The 23,190-nt window shown below is 41.1% G+C and overlaps 1 protein-coding gene across 1 annotated transcript in view; it reads left to right on the forward strand.

Moving 5' to 3' along the window:
* The window catches only part of LOC139410557 (protein mono-ADP-ribosyltransferase PARP8-like), a 102,699-nt gene extending 81,739 nt beyond the window's left edge, over positions 1-20,960 (forward strand). The window contains exons 20-27 of the mRNA XM_071155846.1: positions 1,087-1,135; positions 5,485-5,597; positions 6,068-6,140; positions 9,338-9,407; positions 13,469-13,542; positions 13,654-13,723; positions 17,490-17,574; positions 20,211-20,960. Coding sequence (XP_071011947.1) covers positions 1,087-1,135; positions 5,485-5,597; positions 6,068-6,140; positions 9,338-9,407; positions 13,469-13,542; positions 13,654-13,723; positions 17,490-17,574; positions 20,211-20,313 — 637 coding nt within the window. The 3' untranslated portion in view covers positions 20,314-20,960. The remainder of the gene's footprint in view (positions 1-1,086; positions 1,136-5,484; positions 5,598-6,067; positions 6,141-9,337; positions 9,408-13,468; positions 13,543-13,653; positions 13,724-17,489; positions 17,575-20,210) is intronic.
* Positions 20,961-23,190: the final 2,230 nt, after the last annotated feature.

The following is a 23,190-nucleotide window of genomic DNA, read 5'->3' on the forward strand; positions in this document are numbered from 1 at the left end:
CCATTGTCCTTATATTTTCTACCATTGTGCCCATTGTCCTTATATTTTCTACCATTGTGCCCATTGTCCTTATATTTTCTACCATTGTGCCCATTGTCTTTATATTTTCTACCATTGTGCCCATTGTCCTTATATTTTCTACCATTGTGCCCATTGTCCTTATATTTTCTACCATTGTGCCCATTGTCCTTATATTTTCTACCATTGTGCCCATTGTCCTTATATTTTCTACCATTGTGCCCATTGTCCTTATATTTTCTACCATTGTGCCCATTGTCCTTATATTTTCTACCATTGTGCCCATTGTCCTTATATTATCTACCATTGTGCCCATTGTCCTTATATTTTCTACCATTGTGCCCATTGTCCTTATATTTTCTACCATTGTGCCCATTGTCCTTATATTTTCTACCATTGTGCCCATTGTCCTTATATTTTCTACCATTGTGCCCATTGTTCTTATATTTTCTACCATTGTGCCCTTTGTCCTGATATTTTCTACCATTGTGTACCATTGAGACATTACCATTCCAGGCCTTACTGCAGAGCAGTCAGAAACACTGGCTGTCATATTGAATGTACACAGACAAACATCATGTGGACGGATACATTTATACCAGAAATACTTTAACAAATGAGGAGATGGGAATATCGACGGTCAGTGAATGGAGGAATGTATTATTCCCTGACCAGAAGACTGTGGACCAATCACATTCACGTTGTCATGCTGCGTCACGCGGCTGCTAAGCTAATTGCCACGCAATCAGCTTCTAAAAGTCAGGGTATGAGCCCAGAATGCACCACGCGGCCCAGAATGCACCACGCGGGCCCAGAATGCACCACGCGGGCCCAGAATGCACCACGCGGCCCATTGACAATGTAGGACCATGTACTCAATGGGTGTTAAAACGAATCCAATGGAGTTTCCCGATCTCATCATTTCTTAAAATATTTCTGATTTCACCACCCACAGAAACTGTATGATTTGACACTTACGGAGATATACAACAACAGTCACTTTGCTGGAAGTGTTATATTACAAAGTGTTAAGACTTTAAACATTTTTCTTATTCCCCCCCCCTTCAGGGTAATATCCAGTAACAGGTCACACATCGTCAAACTTCCAGTCACCAGAGTGAGTTTTATATTTCCTTCAATACACCTTTATGTAACCTCCTCAGGTGCAATTAAGAGTATTTTAAATGAAATTTAAATTGCGTCGTTTGTCCTTAATTAAGAGAAGATGAGAGAAATACTAGAACTGAACATCGGTTTGATACCACATTGTTCATTTTACTGGCATTCACCATCAAATGGTCTTAATGACTGAATAATTCACTCCATATAAAAGGTGTTTCAGTAGAGGGTTGAACAGGACGTTATGTAGATTTGTTTTAAACAATCCCTGGTGATGATATCTCTACATTTATGGTTATTAAGTCTGGCTTAACATGATGTAGTATCTCTACATTTATGGTTATCAAGTCTGGCTTAACATGATGTAGTATCTCTACATTTATGGTTATTAAGTCTGGCTTAACATTATGTAGTATCTCTACATTTATGGTTATTAAGTCTGGCTTAACATGATGTAGTATCTCTACATTTATGGTTATTAAGTCTGGCTTAACATGATGTAGTATGTCTACATTTATGGTTATTAAGTCTGGAGTAGACATGATGTACTATCTATATATTTATGGTTATTAAGTCTGGCCTAGACATGATGTACTATCTATATATTTATGGTTATTAAGTCTGGCCTAGACATGATGTAGTATCTCTACATTTATGGTTATTAAGTGTGGCTTAACATGATGTAGTATCTCTACATTTATGGTTATTAAGTCTGGCTTAACATGATGTAGTATCTCTACATTTATGGTTATTAAGTCTGGCTAAACATGATGTAGTATCTCTACATTTATGGTGATTAAGTCTGGCTAAACATGATGTAGTATCTCTACATGTATGGTTATTAAGTCTGGCTTAACATGATGTAGTATCTCTATATTTATGGTGATTAAGTCTGGCTTAACATGATGTAGTATCTATATATTTATGGTTATTAAGTCTGGCTTAACATGATGTAGTATCTCTACATTTATGGTTATTAAGTCTGGCTTAACATGATGTAGTATCTCTATATTTAAGGTTATTAAGTCTGGCTTAACATGATGTACTATCTATATATTTATGGTTATTAAGTCTAGCTTAACATGATGTAGTATCTCTACATTTATGGTGATTAAGTCTGGCCTAGACATGATGTAGTATCTATATATTTATGGTGATTAAGTCTGGCTTAACATGATGTAGTATCTCTACATTTATGGTTATTAAGTCTGGCTTAACATGATGTAGTATCTCTATATTTATGGTTATTAAGTCTGGCTTAACATGATGTACTATCTATATATTTATGGTTATTAAGTCTAGCTTAACATGATGTAGTATCTCTACATTTATGGTGATTAAGTCTGGCCTAGACATGATGTAGTATCTATATATTTATGGTTATTAAGTCTAGCTTAACATGATGTAGTATCTATATATTTATGGTTATTAAGTCTGGCTTAACATGATGTAGTATCTATATATTTATGGTGATTAAGTCTGGCTTAACATGATGTAGTATCTCTACATTTATGGTTATTAAGTCTGGCCTAGACATGATGTAGTATCTATATATTTATGGTTAATAAGTCTGGCCTAGACATGATGTAGTATCTATATATTTATGGTGATTAAGTCTGGCTTAACATGATGTAGTATCTCTACATTTATGGTTATTAAGTCTGGCCTAGACATGATGTAGTATCTATATATTTATGGTTATTAAGTCTGGCCTAGACATGATGTAGTATCTATATATTTATGGTTAATAAGTCTGGCCTAGACATGATGTAGTATCTATATATTTATGGTTAATAAGTCTGGCCTAGACATGATGGAGTATCAATATATTTATGGTTAATAAGTCTGGCCTAGACATGATGTAGTATCTCTACATTTATGGTTATTAAGTCTGGCTTAACATGATGTAGTATCTCTATATTTATGGTTATTAAGTCTAGCTTAACATGATGTAGTATCTCTACATTTATGGTGATTAAGTCTGGCCTAGACATGATGTAGTATCTATATATTTATGGTGATTAAGTCTGGCTTAACATGATGTAGTATCTCTACATTTATGGTTATTAAGTCTAGCTTAACATGATGTAGTATCTCTACATTTATGGTGATTAAGTCTGGCTTAACATGATGTAGTATCTATATATTTATGGTTATTAAGTCTGGCTTAACATGATGTAGTATCTATATCTTTATGGGGATTAAGTCTGGCCTAGACATGATGTAGTATCTATATATTTATGGTTATTAAGTCTAGCTTAACATGATGTAGTATCTATATATTTATGGTTATTAAGTCTGGCTTAACATGATGTAGTATCTATATATTTATGGTGATTAAGTCTGGCTTAACATGATGTAGTATCTCTACATTTATGGTTATTAAGTCTGGCCTAGACATGATGTAGTATCTATATATTTATGGTTAATAAGTCTGGCCTAGACATGATGTAGTATCTATATATTTATGGTGATTAAGTCTGGCTTAACATAATGTAGTATCTCTACATTTATGTTTATTAAGTCTGGCCTAGACATGATGTAGTATCTATATATTTATGGTTATTAAGTCTGGCCTAGACATGATGTAGTATCTATATATTTATGGTTAATAAGTCTGGCCTAGACATGATGTAGTATCTATATATTTATGGTTAATAAGTCTGGCCTAGACATGATGGAGTATCTATATATTTATGGTTATTAAGTCTGGCCTAGACATGATGTAGTATCTATATATTTATGGTTAATAAGTCTGGCCTAGACATGATGGAGTATCTATATATTTATGGTGATTAAGTCTGGCTTAACATAATGTAGTATCTCTACATTTATGGTTATTAAGTCTGGCCTAGACATGATGTAGTATCTCTACATTTATGGTTATTAAGTCTGGCCTAGACATGATGTAGTATCTATATATTTATGGTTAATAAGTCTGGCCTAGACATGATGGAGTATCTATATATTTATGGTTAATAAGTCTGGCCTAGACATGATGTAGTATCTATATTTATGGTGATTAAGTCTGGCCTAGACATTATGTAGTATCTATATTAATGGTGATTAAGTCTGGCTGAATTCAGGTACCGAGCTATATTATATACTCAAAACAAAATGGGAAATTATATTATTTTAAACTAATACAATTGCCCACCTGCATATTTGATATCCAATACGGCACCCTATTCCCTATGTAGTGCACTACTTTATATGGCACCCTATTCCCTATGTAGTGCACTACTTTATATGACACCCTATTCCCTATGTAGGCCACTACTTTATATGGCACCCTATTTCCTATGTAGGCCACTACTTTATATGGCACCCTATTCCCTATGTAGGCCACTACTTTATATGGCACCCTATTCCCTATGTAGTGCACTACTTTATATGGCACCCTATTCCCTATGTAGGCCACTACTTTATATGGCACCCTATTCCCTATGTAGGCCACTACTTTATATGGCACCCTATTCCCTATGTAGGCCACTACTTTATATGGCACCCTATTCCCTATGTAGGCCACTACTTTATATTGCACCCTATTCCCTATGTAGGCCACTACTTTATATGGCACCCTATTCCCTATGTAGGCCACTACTTTATATGGCACCCTATTCCCTATGTAGTGCACTACTTTATATGGCACCCTATTCCCTATGTAGTGCACTACTTTATATGACACCCTATTCCCTATGTAGGCCACTACTTTATATGGCACCCTATTTCCTATGTAGGCCACTACTTTATATTGCACCCTATTCCCTATGTAGGCCACTACTTTATATGGCACCCTATTCCCTATGTAGGCCACTACTTTATATGGCACCCTATTCCCTATGTAGGCCACTACTTTATATGACACCCTATTCCCTATGTAGGCCACTACTTTATATGACACCCTATTCCCTATGTAGGCCACTACTTTATATGGCACCCTATTCCCTATGTAGGCCACTACTTTATATTGCACCCTATTCCCTATGTAGGCCACTACTTTATATGGCACCCTATTCCCTATGTAGGCCACTACTTTATATGGCACCCTATTCCCTATGTAGTGCACTACTTTATATGGCACCCTATTCCCTATGTAGTGCACTACTTTATATGGCACCCTATTCCCTATGTAGGCCACTACTTTATATGGCACCCTATTCCCTATGTAGTGCACTACTTTATATGGCACCCTATTCCCTATGTAGTGCACTACTTTATATGGCACCCTATTCCCTATGTAGTGCACTAGTTTTGATACAGGGAATAGGGTGCCATTTAGGATGCATCCTGTAAGTGATAAGTCTCTGGTGTTGTTGTCTCCTGTCTCTCGTGTCACGACTGCAGCAGCTGAAGTTCATGCACACCCCGCACCAGTTCCTTCTACTCAACAGTCCTCCTGCCAAAGAGTCCAACTTCCGAGCTGCCAAAAACCTCTTCGGGAGTACCTTCGCTTTCCAGTAGGAACGTTTTTCTTACATCTACCAGTAGCTAGCTACACATCAGCCCCACACTCTTGTGCTCTTATACTGACAACTGTTTTGTTTTCAGAATATGTTTTCAGGACATGTTTTCAGGATATGTTTTCAGAATATGTTTTCAGAATATGTTTTCAGGATATGTTTTCAGGATATGTTTTCAGAATATGTTTTCAGAATATGTTTTCAGGACATGTTTTCAGGATATGTTTTCAGAATATGTTTTCAGGATATGTTTTCAGGATATGTTTTCAGGATATGTTTTCAGGACATGTTTTCAGGACATGTTTTCAGGATATGTTTTCAGAATATGTTTTCAGGATATGTTTTCAGGAGTGATTTTTAGTGGAAAAACACTTTATGTAAAGTGTGTATGATGCAGTTATAATGCTATGGAGGATTAGAGCGACACCTTTATAATATATTTTAATATATTTTAATTCTCTCCTCAGTGGTTCTCACATAGAGAATTGGCACTCCATTTTGAGAAACGGTTTGGTGGTTGCATCCAACACAAGACTTCAGGTAAACAACAACAACAACAACATCCGAGGAGGTATACAACGTGTTTATCAACCCCTTAAAGGCACAAACTGTGATTTGAAATGCCTGACCCCTGAGACTAGTTTGTTTGGTATGCTGTGAGGTGGGGGCTGAGAAAATGTAACCCATAACTTATCAACCTAACACCTCTTTGCTTGCAAATCCACAGTTACCATACATATTTAATACACAGTACATTGCATATCGCATGATAAAGTGGAACTGACAGCGTTTTTTTAACTACTTTGCAGATATGAAACAAACAGAAAATCATAATAATATCAGTGAAAAATATCAAATCCCCAGTTTGTGCTACGAAAAACAACTTTATAAAAAGGCTTTAAAATAGTTTCTGTGCGACTCGACGTTCCCACGACGAAGAGAAAAGCATTGTTGTCAGAATAGATGGATGCAGTTCAACGCATGATTCATATAATTCACCAAGACATTTCTTGTTAATCCCCCCAAAATATTGCTTTCAGGTTGTAAATAACAGCTGGTAACATTGTTTGCTTCCTGCAGCCATTTCGGGATGCACTATTTCAGTTTCAATCACTCAATATTTTTGGATAAAAAAACGAACAAATGTAACTAAGGCTGGGAATGTTACAATACCATCAAACTAGCAAGTGCAATGATCACAAGTCAGTCATAAGGTGGTTAATAGACTAGCTTATCTATTTATGAATCTATTTATTTAGCAACCTAGAAACACGGAGTCGAACGTTAACTAACTAACTAACTAGCTGCTGGGAGGATGTCATGGCATTGGATAAGTGGCCGACGGTCGTCGTCGTCGCTCCCCCCCCCATATCGTTTTCCGGTGGCAACAATTAGAGATCCAGGTGTCATTTGATTAGCTAGCGAGAAGTGTTAATCACTTTGCTAGCTAGCAATGCTGAACTTGAACGACTTTTTCCACAGTTAGAACATATCTTAGATGTCAATCAAATGTATTTGGCATCGATCAAATGGGCGGGCAGGCAAGTTCCCATTCAGCAGTCAAAACGTGGGTTGAGACAGGCGTGCATTGGCAGGCAAGTTCCCATTCAGTACCTCAAAACGTGGGTTGAGACAGGCGTGCATTGGCAGGCAAGTTCCCATTCAGCAGTCAAAACGTGGGTTGAGACAGGCGTGCATTGGCAGGCAAGTTCCCATTCAGCAGTCAAAACGTGGGTTGAGACAGGCGTGCAATGGCAGGCAAGTTCCCATTCAGTACCTCAAAACGTGGGTTGAGACAGGCGTGCATTGGCAGGCAAGTTCCCATTCAGTACCTCAAAACGTGGGTTGAGACAGGCGTGCATTGGCAGGCAAGTTCCCATTCAGCAGTCAAAACGTGGGTTGAGACAGGCGTGCAATGGCAGGCAAGTTCCCATTCAGTACCTCAAAACGTGGGTTGAGACAGGCGTGCATTGGCAGGCAAGTTCCCATTCAGTACCTCAAAACGTGGGTTGAGACAGGCGTGCATTGGCAGGCAAGTTCCCATTCAGTACCTCAAAACGTGGGTTGAGACAGGCGTGCATTGGCAGGCAAGTTCCCATTCAGTACCTCAAAACGTGGGTTGAGACAGGCGTGCATTGGCAGGCAAGTTCCCATTCAGTACCTCAAAACGTGGGTTGAGACAGGCGTGCATTGGCAGGCAAGTTCCCATTCAGTACCTCAAAACGTGGGTTGAGACAGGCGTGCATTGGCAGGCAAGTTCCCATTCAGTACCTCAAAACGTGGGTTAAGACAGGCGTGCATTGGCAGGCAAGTTCCCCTTCAGCAGTCAAAACGTGGGTTGAGACAGGCGTGCATTGGCAGGCAAGTTCCCATTCAGTACCTCAAAACGTGGGTTGAGACAGGCGTGCATTGGCAGGCAAGCTGCAGAAGAGCGAGCAGGCCCCATCGTTTATCAGTGCAATTTTGACAGCCAACTAGCTGGACAGGTTTGAGAGGGTTTATCTAGTGTTCCCTCATTAGAGTTTAGTTCATCTCGCTCTGGCTAGCATTAGTTGTTTATCTTGTTGTTGTTGTGCGTAGGCAACTGAGGGAGAGAAAGCCTACCTGTTTTAATGGTTGTTTGATCAATAGGACTGTAAAGTTCCCAAATATAAGAGGACTCCCGTGGTATTTACATATTTACAGAAATTCATGCAGGTGTTTTTTTTGGCTTTTGGTGAATTTGTTGTAATGATCTCAACTCACGTTGTTGTTACTTCCTGTAAACACACAGTCCAGTTCAAAGTGAATGATGGCAGGTCCTACTGCCTGTAAACACACAGTCCAGTTCAAAGTGAATGATGGCAGGCCCTATTGCCTGTAAACACACAGTTCAGTTCAAAGTGAATGATGGCAGGCCCTACTGCCTGTAAACACACAGTTCAGTTCAAAGTGAATGATGGCAGGCCCTACTGCCTGTAAACACACAGTCCAGTTCAAAGTGAATGATGGCAGGCCCTATTGCCTGTAAACACACAGTTCAGTTCAAAGTGAATGATGGCAGGCCCTATTGCCTGTAAACACACAGTCCAGTTCAAAGTGAATGATGACAGGTCCTACTGCCTGTAAACACACAGTCCAGTTCAAAGTGAATGATGGCAGGCCCTATTGCCTGTAAACACACAGTTCAGTTCAAAGTGAATGATGGCAGGCCCTATTGCCTGTAAACACACAGTTCAGTTCAAAGTGAATGATGACAGGCCCTACTGCCTGTAAACACACAGTTCAGTTCAAAGTGAATGATGACAGGCCCTACTGCCTGTAAACACACAGTCCAGTTCAAAGTGAATGATGGCAGGCCAGTGTAGAAAATGGCTTATTTGCATAAAGGCCTACTGTAGCTCTGATTGGCTATGGCGCAGCAGTCTGTGTCTGGTCCCGGACAAGACTGACATGTTTTTTATTGGGTTTGATTTCTTGTAGTGTCTATTAATTGTCCAAACGCAAGGCCGCTTTCCCATTCTATATTGCTATAGAATTCTCACAAATGCAATACTCTATGTCATTCCCAAACATTCTATGATTGTATGAAAATCACCATATTTAAGTCCTCGCTTCTCAGAAGAAAAAAAAGGCATCATATTCTTCCTGGGTGTATTTTTGAATAGATTTTAATCAGATGTGTTGTTGCTAAGACGCTGTCAGTTCCACTTTAAAGGCCTCTAATATTTTGGTATTTTGTATCTCTCTGTCTGCAGCTCCATGGCGCCATCTATGGGAGTGGAATCTATCTCAGCCCAATGTCAAGCATATCCTTTGGTTACTCAGGTATCTAAGTCTCGGATGGAGCAACAGCATTAGGTCAGGGGTTAATGACCCATTCTCTTGGTAACTTTGAGAAGGGACAACAAATGGTTGTTTTTGATTAATTACCGTTCTGTCTCTTTAAAATGTAATGGTTGTTTTGGATGAATTACCGTGCTGTCTATTTCAATTAAATGTATTTATAAAGCCCTATTTACATCAGCTGATGTCACAAAGTGCTGTACAGAAACCCAGCCTAAAACCCCAAACAGCAAGCAATGAAGATGTAAAAGCTTTATGGCTAGGAACAACTCCCTAGAAAGGCAGGAACCTAGGAAGAAACCTAGAGAGGAACAGGGTCTGAGGGGTGGCCAGTCCTCTTCTGGCTGTGCAGGGTGGAGATTATAAACCTAGAAAGGAATCAGGCTCTGAGGGGTGGCCAGTCCTCTTCTGGCTGTGCCGGTTGGAGATTATAAACCTAGAGAGGAACCAGGCTATGAGGCCTGGCCAGTCCTCTTCTGGCTGTGCCGGGTGGAGATTATAACAGAACATGGCCAAGATGTTCATAGATGACCAGCAGGGTCAAATAATAATAATCACAGTGGTTGTAGAGGGTGCAACAGGTCAGCACCTCAGGAGTAAATGTCAGTTGGATTTTCATAGCTGATCATTCAGAGTTCGAGACAACAGGTGCAGTAGAGAGAGAGAGTCGAAAACTGCTGGTCTGGGACAAGGTGATACCCGGTGAACAGGTCAGGGTTCCATAGTCGCAGGCAGAACAGTTGAAACTGGAGCAGCAGCACGACCAGGTGGACTGGGGACAGCAAGGAGTCATCAGGCCAGGTATTCCTGAGGCATGGTCCTAGGACTCAGGTCCTCCGAGAGAGAGAAAGAAAGAGAGAAAGAGAGAATTAGAGAGAGCATACTTAAATTCACACAGGACACCGGATAGGACAGGAGAAATACTCCAGATATAACAGACTGACCCGAGCCCCCCGACACATAAACTACTGCAGCATAAATACTGGAGGCTGAGACAGGAGGGGTCAGGAGACACTGTGGCCCCATCCGATGATACCCCCGGACAGGGCCAAACATGCGGGATATAACCCCACCCACTCTGCAAAAGCACAGCCCCCACACCACTAGAGGGATATCCTCAAACCACCAACTTACTACCCTGAGACAAGGCCGAGTATAGTCCTCGAAGATCTTCCCCATGGCACAAACCTGAGGGGGCGCCAACCCGGACAGGAAGATCACGTTAGTGACTCAACTCACTCAAGTGATGCACCACTCCTAGGGACGGCATGGAAGAGCACCAGTAAGCCAGTGACTCAGCCCCTGTAATAGGGTTTGAGGCTGAGAATTCCAGTGGAGAAAGTGGAAATGGCCAGGCAGAGACAGGGCTGTTCGTCTCTCCAGTGCCTTGTCGGGCACATTTGTATCCCTGGGCCAGACTACACTCAATCATTGGACCTACTGAAGAGATGAGTCTTCAATAAAGACTTAAAGGTCGAGACCGAGTTTGCGTCGCTCACATGGGTAGGCAAACCATTCCATAAAAATTGAGCTCTATAGGAGAAAGCCCTGCCTCCAGCTGTTTTCTTAGGAATTCTAGGGACAATAATGAGGACGGCATCTTGTGACCGTAGCGTACGTGTAGGTATGTACGGCAGGACCAAATCGGAGAGATAGGTAGGAGCCAGCCCATGTAATGCTTTGTAGGTTAGCAGTAAAACCTTGAAATCAACCCTTGCCTTAACAGGAATCCAGTGTAGAGAGGCTAGCACTGGAGTAATATGATCAAATTTGGGGGTTTTAGTCAAGATTCTAGCAGCCGTGTTTAGCACTAACTGAAGTTTATTTAGTGCTTTATCCGAGTAGCCGGAAAGCAGAGCATTGCAGTAGTTTAATCTAGAAGTGACAAAAGCATGGATTCGTTTTTCAGCATCATTTTTGGACAAAGCGTTTCTGATTTTTGCAATGTTACAAAGATGGAAAAAATCTGTCCTTGAAATATTCATGATATGTTAGTCAAAAGAGAGATCAGGGTCCAGAGTAACGCCGAGGTCCTTCACAGTTTTATTTGAGACGACTGTACAACCATCAAGATTAATTGTCAGATCCAACAGAAGATCTCTTTGTTTCTTGGGACCTAGAACAAGCATCTCTGTTTTGTCCGAGTTTAAAAGTAAAACGTTTGCCGCCATCCACTTCCTTTATATCTGAAACACAGGCTTCCAGGGAGGGCAATTTGGGGGCTTCACCATGTTTCATTGAAATGTACAGCTGTGCATCATCTGCATAGTAGTGAAAGTTAACATTATGTTTCCTAATGACATCCCCAACAGGTAAAATATATAATGAAAACAATAGTGGTCCTAAAACAGAACTTTGAGGAACACCGAAACTTAGGAGGGCCAAGCACAGGAAGCAGCTCTTTCAGCAGTTTAGTTGCAATAGGGTCCAGTATGCAGCTTGAAGGTTTAGAAGCCATGGCTATTTTCATGAAAGTGTCAATAGATATAGGATTAAAAAACTTGAGTCTCTCCATTGATCTTAGGTCCTGGCAGAGTTGTGCAGACTCAGGACAACTGAGCTTTGGAGGAATACGCAGATTTAAAGAGGAGTCTGTAATTTGCTTTCTAATTATCATGATCTTTTCCTCAAAGAAGTTCATGAATTCATCACTGCTGAAGTGAAAGCCATCCTCTCTTGGGGAATGCTTATTTTTAGTTAGCTTTGGGACATTATCAAAAATACATTTTGGATTGTTCTTTTTCTCCTCAAATAAGTTGGAAAAATAGGATAATCGAGCCGCAGTGAGGGGTCTTCAATATTGCCTTTCCAAGCGGAAGACATCCAGTTTAGTGGAGCATTCCAATTTTTTTTATGGAAGCTTGCTTCAGGGTTCGGGTGTTTTCTGTATACCAGGGAGCTAGTTTCTTGTGACAAATGTTTTTTATTTTTATGGGTGCGACTGCATCTAGGGTATTACTCTCAAGGATAAATTGAGTTCCTCAGTTAGGTGGTTAACTGATTGTTGTACTCCAACGTCCTTGGGTAGGAGGAGGGAGTCTGGAAGGGCATCTAGGAATCTTTCGGTTGTCCGATAATTTATAGCATGGCTTTTGATGATCCTTGGTTGGGGTCTGACCAGATTATTTTGTTGTGATTGCAAACGTAATAAGACGGTGGTCCGATAGTCCAGGATTATGAGGAAAACATTAAGATCCACAACATTTATTCCATGGGACAACACTAGGTCCAGAGTATGACTGTGGCAGTGAGTAGGTCCGGAGACATGTTGGACAAAACCCACTGAGTCGATGATGGCTCCAAAAGCCTTTGGGTCTATGGACTTTTCCATGTGAATATTGAAGTCAACAAAAATGTGAATGTTATCTGCCATGTCTACAAGGTCAGATAGGAATTCATGGAACTCGGTGAGGAACGATGTATACGGCCCAGTAGCTATAAAAAGTGATTGAGTAGGCTGCATTGATTTCATGACTAGAAGCTCAAAACATGAAAACACAGTCATTTTCTTGGGGTCAAAATTTAAATTTGCTATTGTAAATGTTAGCAAAACCTCTGTCTTTGCAGGAGGCGCGGGGGATATGGTCACTAGTGTAACCAGAAGGAGAGGCCTCATTTAACACAGTAATTTAATGTTTCAGTAAGGCCAATCACATCAAGATTATGATCAGTGATTAGTTAATTGACTATAAGTGAGGGATCGAACAATAATTAGCCCTATTTTGAGATGTGAGATATCAAAATCCCTATCAATAATGAGGTCTGCTGCCTGCACCCATTGTGGAGGTAGAGGAGTTAGAGCCCTGTTTTAGATGAATTACCATTCTGTCTATTTAAAATGTAAAGTTTGTTATGGATGAATTGCCGTTCTATTTAAAATGTCATATTTATTGTAGATTAATTACCGTTCTGTCTATTTTTAAATGCAATAGTTGTTTTGGAGGAATTATCATTCCGTCTATTTAAAATGTAATTATTGTTTAAATAGACAAAATATTTCATGCTCATGATCATTTCTATCATTGATCTTTCTCTCCATTCAGGGATGAACAAAAAACAACAGAAAGATGCTTCGAAGGACCAAACTGCGACAAACAAGACCAACTTACATCTGCAGGTTAGCATGAGGACATTTACACGTTTGCAAGGTGTTGATGAAACAGGGGTAAAATGGAATATTCTGGGGAAAATTAACATTTTTATTCACTAGAGTTGTGTCCTTTTGCAGTCAACAAAGAAAGGACAGCAGCCCCAGTTTTTGCAAAGTCGGAACCTAAAGTGCATAGCCTTATGTGAAGGTATGTATGTGCTCTGGGCTGGGGTCGTCACCAACTTCTATACTCTATACTCTATACTATGAAAATGGCGCCAGAGAAGATGGCTGCCGTTTTAAAGGGCTCCTAATCAATTGTGCTATTTCGTTTTGGTTTTTTCGCATTGTTTGTAACTTATTTTTGTACATAATGTGTCTGTCACCATCTCTTATCACCGAAAAGAGCTTCTGGATATTAGAACAGCGATTACACAACTCAAACTTTTTTCTCGGACACGAATGACTTACTGCTGACACTGCACCAGGCCCAAATCCCCGTCACACGCATTAAGAACAGATGCCGATACAGGGGACGCAGATACGGGTGCCTTGTGAGAATATCGTCGGTGAGTGGGTAACCCACCTCTACCATCTATCCTATTGGCCAACGTGCAATCATTGGAGAATAAACTGTCTGAGCTCCGTTCAAGACTATCCTACCAGCGAGACATTAAAAACTATAATATCTTGTGTTTCACTGAGTCGTGGCTGAACGGCAACAAGGATAATATACAGTTGGCTGGGTTTACGCTGCATCGGCAAGATAGAACAGCTGCCTCCGGTAAGATAAGGGGTGGTGGTCTGTGTCTATTTGTAAATAACAGCTGGTGCACAAAATGTTATATTAAGGAAGTCTCTCTGTTTTGCTTGGCTGAGGTAGAGTATCACATGATAAGCTGTAGACCACACTATTTACCAAGAGAGTTGTAGCTGTCTATTTACCACCACAAACCGATGCTGGAACTAAGACCACACACAACCAGCTCTATAAGGCCATAAGCAAACAAGAAAATGCTCATCCAGAAGTGGCGCTCCTAGTGGCTGGGGACTTTAATGCAGGCAAACTTAAATCAGTTTTATCTCATTTCTACCAGCATGTCACATGTGTAACCAGAGGAAAAACAATTCTAGACCACCTTTACTCCACACACAGAGACGTGTACAAAGCTCTCCCTCGCCCTCCATTTGGGAAATCTGACCATAATTCTATCCTCCTGATTCTTGCTTACAAGCAAAAACTAAAGCAGGAAGTACCAGTGACTCGCCTAATACAGAAGTAGTCAGATGATGCAGATGCTATGCTACAGGACTGTTTTTGCTAGCACAGACTGGAAAATGTTCCGGGATTTCATCCGATGGCATTGAGTAGTATACCACATCAGTCATTGGTCTCATCAATAAATGCATCGATGATGTCGTCCCCACAATGACCATACGTGCATACCCCAACCAGAACCCATGGATTACAGGCAACATCGGCACCGAGCTAAAGGCTAGAGATGCCGCTTTCATTGAATGGGACTTTAACCCTGACGCTTATAAGAAATCCCGCTATGCCCTCCGACGAACCATCAAACAGGCAAAGCGATAGTACAGGACGAAGATTACAGACTACCAAGGGAAGCCCATCCACGAGCTGCCCAGTGACACGAGCCTACCAGACCAGCTAAATTACTTCTATGTGTGCGTCGAGGCAAGCTACACTGAAGCATGAATGAGAGTACCAGCTGTTCTGGACGACTGTGTATCACGCTCTCCGTAACCAATGTGAGTATGACCTTTAAACAGGTCAACATTAACAAAGCCGCAGGGCCAGACGGATTACCAGGATGTGTACTCTGAGCATGCACTGACCAACTGGCAAGTGTCTTCACTGACATTTTCAACCTCTCCCTGACCCAGTCTGTAACACCTACATGTTTCAAGCAGACCACCATAGTCCTTGTGCTCAAGAACACTAAGGTAACCTGCCTAAATTACTACCGACCCGTAGCACTCATGTCTGTAGTCATGAAGTGCTTTGAAAGGCTGGTGGTCATGGCTCACATCAACACCATCATACCAGAAATCCTAGACCCACTTCAATTTGCATACCGCCCCAACCAATCCACAGATGACGCAATCTCTATTGCACTCCACACTGCCCTTTCCCACCTGGACAGAAGGAACACCTACGTGAGAATGCTATTCATTGGCTACAGATCAGCGTTCAACATCGTAATGCCCTCAAAGCTCATCAATAAGCTAAGGACTATGGGACTAAACACCTTCCTCTGTATCTGGATCCTGGACTTCCTGATGGGCCGGTAAGGGTAGGTTACAACACAACTGCCACGTTGATCCTCAACACGGGGGCCCCTCAGGGGTGCGTGCTTAGTTCCCTTCAGTGCACGACTCCAACACCATCATTAAGTTTGCTGATGACGCAATGGTGGTAGGCCTGATCAAGACAACGATGAGACAGCCTATCGGGAGAAGGTCAGAGACCTGGCATTGTGTTGCCAGGACAACAACCTCTCCCTCAACAAGACAAAGGATGATATGATCTTGGACTACAGGAAAAGGAGGGCTTCAAGTTCCTTGGTGTCCACATCCGAAACAAACTGACATTGTCCAACCACGCCAAGACAGTTTTGAAGAGGGCACAACAACACCTATTCCCTCTCAGGAGACTGAAAAGATTTGGGTCCTCAGATCCTCAAAAGGTTATACAGCTGCACCATCGAGAGCATCACTGGTTGCATCACCGCCTGGTATGGCACCTGCTCTGCCTCCGACCGCAAGGCATTACAGAGGGTAGTGCAAACGGCCCAGTACATCACTGGGGCCAAGCTTCCTGCCATCCAGGACCTCTATAACAGGCGGTGTCAGAGGAAGGCCCTAACAATTGCCAAAGACTCCAGCCACTGTAGTCATAGACTGTTCTCTCTGTTACCGCACGGCAAGCGGTACCGGAGCGCCAGGTCTAGGCCCAAAAGGCGTCTTAAAAGGCGTCTTAACAGCTTCTAAGACTGCTGAACAGCTAATCTAATGGCTACCCGGACTATTTGCATTGTCCGTTCCCCCCCCCCCCATTTTGTGCTGCTGCTACTCACTATTTATTATCTATGCATAGTCACTTACCGCTACCTCCATGTACATATTACCTCGCTTACCTTGACTAACCTGTACCCCCACACATTGACTCTGTACCGATACCCCCTGTATGTAGCCTCCACATTGACTCGGTACCGGTACCCCCTGTATATAGCCTCATTATTGTTATTTTATTGTTGCTCTTTTATAAACATTTTTTTAAACTTTGGTTTATTTAGTAAATATTTTTCTTGAAACTGCATTGTTGGTTAAGGGCTTGTAAAGTAAGCATTTCACATGTGACAAATGCAATTTGATTTGATTTGACAAAGTCATAAATCCCACATATTTCTTAAATGGATCTTCTTAAAATTTTATTTAAAACTAAACCTATCCTTAACCACACTACTAATCTTTACGCTTAACTCTAACCTGAAAGGAAGATCAAAAAGCAATGGGTGCCAATTTTGACTTTGTGGCTGTGGAATCTGACTTTGTGGAATCTGACTTTGTGGCTGTGGAATCTGACTTTGTGGCTGTGGAATCCGACTTTGTGGCTGTGGAATCTGACTTTGTGGCTGTGGAATCTGACTTTGTGGCTGTGGAATCTGACTTTGTGGCTGTGGAATCTGACTTTGTGGCTGTGGAATCTGACTTTGTGGCTGTGGAATCTGACTTTGTGGCTGTGGAATCTGACTTTGTGGCTGTGGAATCTGACTTTGTGGCTGTGGAATCCGACTTTGTGGCTGTGGAATCTGACTTTGTGGCTGTGGAAGCTAGTGGAAACTCTGGGCTGAAGCAACCACAGAACAACAATGGAGATGTATTAACTGATGACATATATGTGAACTAAATGTTAATATATGTGTTTATGTCTGTGTCTGTGTCTCTTCCAGTCATCACGTCCCCTGACCTGCACAAACATGGAGACATCTGGGTCGTCCCAAACACCGACCACGTCTGTACACGTTTCTTCTTCGTGTAAGTTGAACTGCTTTGCTTTATCTTGGCCAGGTCGCAATTGTAAATGAGAACTTGTTCTCAACTTGCCTACCTGGTTAAATAAAGGTGAATAAATAAATAAGTATTCGACCACATCTCTACACACTTCTTCTTCGTGTAAGTATACTACCACATCTGTACACGCTTCTTCTTCGTGTAAGTATACGGCCACATCTCTACACACTTCTTCTTCGTGTAAGTATACGGCCACATCTCTACACACTTCTTCTTCGTGTAAGTATACGACCACAGCTGTACACACTTCTTCTTCATGTAAATATACGACCACATCTGTACACACTTCTTCTTCGTGTAAGTATACGACCACATCTGTACACACTTCTTCTTCGTGTAAGTATACGACCACATCTGTACACACTTCTTCTTCGTGTAAGTATACGACCACAGCTGTACACACTTCTTCTTCGTGTAAGTATACGGCCACATCTGTACACACTTCTTCTTCGTGTAAGTATACGGCCACATCTCTACACACTTCTTCTTCGTGTAAGTATACGACCACATCTCTACACGCTTCTTCTTCGTGTAAGTATACTACCACATCTGTACACGCTTCTTCTTCGTGTAAGTATACGGCCACATCTGTACACACTTCTTCTTCGTGTAAGTATACGGCCACATCTCTACACACTTCTTCTTCGTGTAAGTATACGACCACATCTCTACACACTTCTTCTTCGTGTAAGTATACGACCACATCTCTACACACTTCTTCTTCGTGTAAGTATACGGCCACATCTGTACACGCTTCTTCTTCGTGTAAGTATACGACCACATCTGTACACACTTCTTCTTCGTGTAAGTATACTACCACATCTGTACACGCTTCTTCTTCGTGTAAGTATACGACCACAGCTGTACACACTTCTTCTTCGTGTAAGTATACGACCACATCTCTACACACTTCTTCTTCGTGTAAGTATACGACCACATCTCTACACACTTCTTCTTCGTGTAAGTATACGACCACAGCTGTACACACTTCTTCTTCGTGTAAGTATACGACCACATCTCTACACGCTTCTTCTTCGTGTAAGTATACGGCCACATCTGTACACACTTCTTCTTCGTGTAAGTATACGGCCACATCTCTACACACTTCTTCTTCGTGTAAGTATACGACCACATCTGTACACGCTTCTTCTTCGTGTAAGTATACGACCACAGCTGTACACACTTCTTCTTCATGTAAGTATACGACCACAGCTGTACACACTTCTTCTTCATGTAAGTATATTACCACATCTGTACACACTTCTTCTTCGTGTAAGTATACGACCACATCTGTACACACTTCTTCTTCGTGTAAGTATACGACCACATCTGTACACGCTTCTTCTTCGTGTAAGTATACGACCACAGCTGTACACACTTCTTCGTGTAAGTATACAACCACATCTGTACACGCTTCTTCTTCGTGTAAGTATACGACCACAGCTGTACACGCTTCTTCTTCGTGTAAGTATACGACCACAGCTGTACACACTTCTTCTTCGTGTAAGTATACTACCACATCTGTACACACTTCGTCTTCGTGTAAGTATACGACCACAGCTGTACACACTTCTTCTTCGTGTAAGTATACTACCACATCTGTACACACTTCTTCTTCGTGTAAGTATACGACCACAGCTGTACACGCTTCTTCTTCGTGTAAGTATACGACCACAGCTGTACACGCTTCTTCTTCGTGTAAGTATACGGCCACATCTGTACACGCTTCTTCTTCGTGTAAGTATACGACCACATCTCTACACGCTTCTTCTTCGTGTAAGTATACGGCCACATCTGTACACACTTCTTCTTCGTGTAAGTATACGGCCACATCTGTACACGCTTCTTCTTCGTGTAAGTATACGACCACAGCTGTACACACTTCTTCTTCGTGTAAGTATACGACCACATCTGTACACACTTCTTCTTCGTGTAAGTATACGACCACATCTCTACACACTTCTTCTTCGTGTAAGTATACGACCACAGCTGTACACACTTCTTCTTCGTGTAAGTATACGGCCACATCTGTACACACTTCTTCTTCGTGTAAGTATACGACCACATCTCTACACACTTCTTCTTCGTGTAAGTATACGACCACATCTGTACACTCTTCTTCTTCGTGTAAGTATACTACCACATCTGTACACGCTTCTTCTTCATGTAAGTATACGGCCACATCTGTACACACTTCTTCTTCGTGTAAGTATACGACCACAGCTGTACACACTTCTTCTTCGTGTAAGTATACGGCCACATCTGTACACGCTTCTTCTTCGTGTAAGTATACGACCACATCTCTACACACTTCTTCTTCGTGTAAGTATACGACCACAGCTGTACACACTTCTTCCTACGTATAAGTAGTAAAAACACGACCGTGTTCATACAGACAGTGGTGTTAAATTCATCAAAGCAGACTTTCTATATTTCCTTTCGACAAACCCAAAGAGAGGTTTACATCTCAATAATATATCTGATATTACAAGTGAACATTTCAACTTTATCTCAGTTGAATAGCTGGAGTGCCAACTGTGAATATGTTCTGATCACAGGGTTGGTAGGAGTGATATTATTGTGTGTTTCTTCTGATCCAGCTATGAAGATGGTCAGGTGGGAGACACAAGCATCAACACACAAGACGCTGGCATCCATCGAGAGATCCTACGAGTCATCGGCAATCAGACTGCCACGGGGTGAACCTCGCTGAAATGGAAATGTCCTTCCCGTAATTCTGCTGCCGCCACCTCCCGGCTCAAAGCTGCATTTTTTGAGCTGCTGAAGCTCGTCGTAACAAGTGTGTTTCCGACCAATGTAGAGAACACATCAACAACTTAGCAAAAGTTTGAAATCTTCAAGGAAACCTTGATGAAATCAACAACACATATTTACAACTGAAACACAGCAAAACTATTTCGGGAAGAACACATTTTGCTAAGTTTATAAATACTATGAAGAATCCTGTTTTTCTGAAGACACGGTATGTCTCTGTTTGACTGATTGGGACGACTTCACTTTTTTTTATAGAGAACATTTAAAAACGGTAAAACTCTTTGGTGAATATTTTGAGACTTCTTGCTCGTAGATGTGGGACCTTTTCAGCAAAAATAACGATTATGTTCCCTTCCTGTCTAGCAAAAAGGTCCCATCTATCTGACCTTATTTACTGTAAAAGAGTTGTATCTTTTCAAAATACAATGTACTTTATGTATACTGAAGGTGTTAATATGCACTTCATTTCTTAATGTCATACATTTGTTCTAACAACTGAGTCATAATCTGATAAACTAAAAAGCCCCCCCCCCCCACACTTGATTTTTTAAAATTAAACAAAAGAATAGTTGTGATTTCCGGTGGTGTGATATGTCGGTTACCATTCCGTGTCGACTGAGGGACAACAGCAATACGTTGAGTGGAATAGACACATTTAGGCCCAGGATTCTATCAGGCCTGCAGGGAGTTCTGGGTGTACTAGATCTGTCTTTCTCATTGAAAGCCACTCTAAGAAGTGGTAGATTGGTTCTGTGTGTGTTATTTCTATGCTTCCCGTTCTTAAATTACGTTTCAGCGTCTTTTACTTTCGGTTTTGTACACCAGGTGGAAACAGCTGAAAATACAATATTTTTGGTTATTGAAAATATATTTTACAATATATTATCTACACTATACTTACTATGTTTTGTTACATAAACGGAAATTAAGCAAACTATTAGAAATTTAGCAACTAGGAAATGACAGAGCGATTTTCTGCACAGTGTACCGTTAAAGGGAATTTACCATTGAGCCGACATCTGCCGTGTTTACTTAGAAGGCCATCTCCTCAACCGTGGTAACATTGCCTTTAAATGGTGCATCGCCCAAAAGAGACGATTTGGATTGAAGTGTGTAAGAGCTTTCAATGAGATGTCATCAAACATGAGCAGAAACGATTTGGATTGAAGAGTGTAAGAGCTTTCAATGAGACGTCATCAAACATGAGCAGAAACGATTTGGATTGAAGAGTGTAAGAGCTTTCAATGAGACGTCATCAAACATGAGCAGAAACGATTTGGATTGAAGAGTGTAAGAGCTTTCAATGAGACGTCATCAAACATGAGCAGAAACGATTTGGATTGAAGAGTGTAAGATCTTTCAATGAGACGTCATCAAACATGAGCAGAAACGATTTGGATTGAAGAGTGTAAGAGCTTTCAATGAGACGTCATCAAACATGAGCAGAAACGATTTGGATTGAAGTGTGTAAGAGCTTTCAATGAGACTTCATCAAACATGAGCAGAAACGTATGCTGTGTTAATTTAGGAAGTAGATCCGTTTCTTTCACATATCATACCAGGAAATGTATATATTGGTTTCTTCTCCTTTTATAGGGGGTCTACTGGTTTACAATAGCAAAGACTTTGACTCCAGTCAAGAATAGACACATTTGATAAATTCATAAGTTCTGCACACTTACCACTCACAACCAGTTTAAATAGAATAACACGTATTTAAAAAGCTATTCAGTATTAACACATGTCAGATTGATCTTTATACTTTGATTAAAACTATGGGTAGATGTGGATGTATAATCAGAGCCCCAATTAAATAACATTTTAAAGCTGTTCCTTTTGTTTAGGGGGGGATGTCTATACATACTAAGCATTAGTGTTTGCTGCTTGTCTATATATTTCTGTGCTTTTAAAGACCAATCAGAGCTCAGATACTATCCCTTGTGTTCACTGTAAATTATATATTTATTATGAAATTATGATGGTTTAAAGTAGACATTGATATTAGTCATATAGGACACCAACCACTCTGAACATTGATATAGGTCATACTGGACACCAACCAATCAAAACTAAAATTACTGTAAATAACAGGTCATATTTTTTTTAATCACTAATGATTTTACAGTTTAAATATATTTGACGTTATTGTAACAAATATAGGTAAATACATTTTTTTACATAATTTAGTAGACGCTCTAATCCAGAGTGATTTACAGGAGCAGTTACAATTCAGTGCCTTGCTCAAGGGCACATCAACAGATTATTCACCCAGTTGGCTCAGGTAATTCAAACAGCGACCTTTCGGTTACTGGCCCAACACTCTTATCTGCTAGGCTACCTGCCGCCCCGCCGCTAGGCTACCTACTCTTAAACCGCTTGGCTAACTGCTCTTATCCGCTAGGCTACCTACTCTTAAACCGCTTGGCTAACTGCTCTTATCCGCTAGGCTACCTACTCTTAAACCGCTTGGCTAACTGCTCTTATCCGCTAGGCTACCTACTCTTAACCGCTAGGCTACCTGCTCTTAACCTCTAGGCAACCTGCCACACCACCACTAGGCTACCTGCTCTTATCTGCTAGGCTACCTGCTGTTAACCGCTAGGCTACCTGCTCTTAACCGCTAGGCTACCTGCTCTTAACACCTAGGCTACCTGCTCTGAACCAATAGGCTACCTGCTCTTAACCGCTAGCCTACCTGCTCTTAACCGCTAGTCAACCTGCTCTTAACCGCTAGGCTACATGCTGTTAACTGCTAGGCTACCTGCTCTTAACCGCTAGGCTACCTTCTTTTTACTGCTAGGCAAC

This window comes from Oncorhynchus clarkii, chromosome 6, assembly GCF_045791955.1.
Source record: "Oncorhynchus clarkii lewisi isolate Uvic-CL-2024 chromosome 6, UVic_Ocla_1.0, whole genome shotgun sequence".
NCBI lineage: Eukaryota > Metazoa > Chordata > Actinopteri > Salmoniformes > Salmonidae > Oncorhynchus > Oncorhynchus clarkii.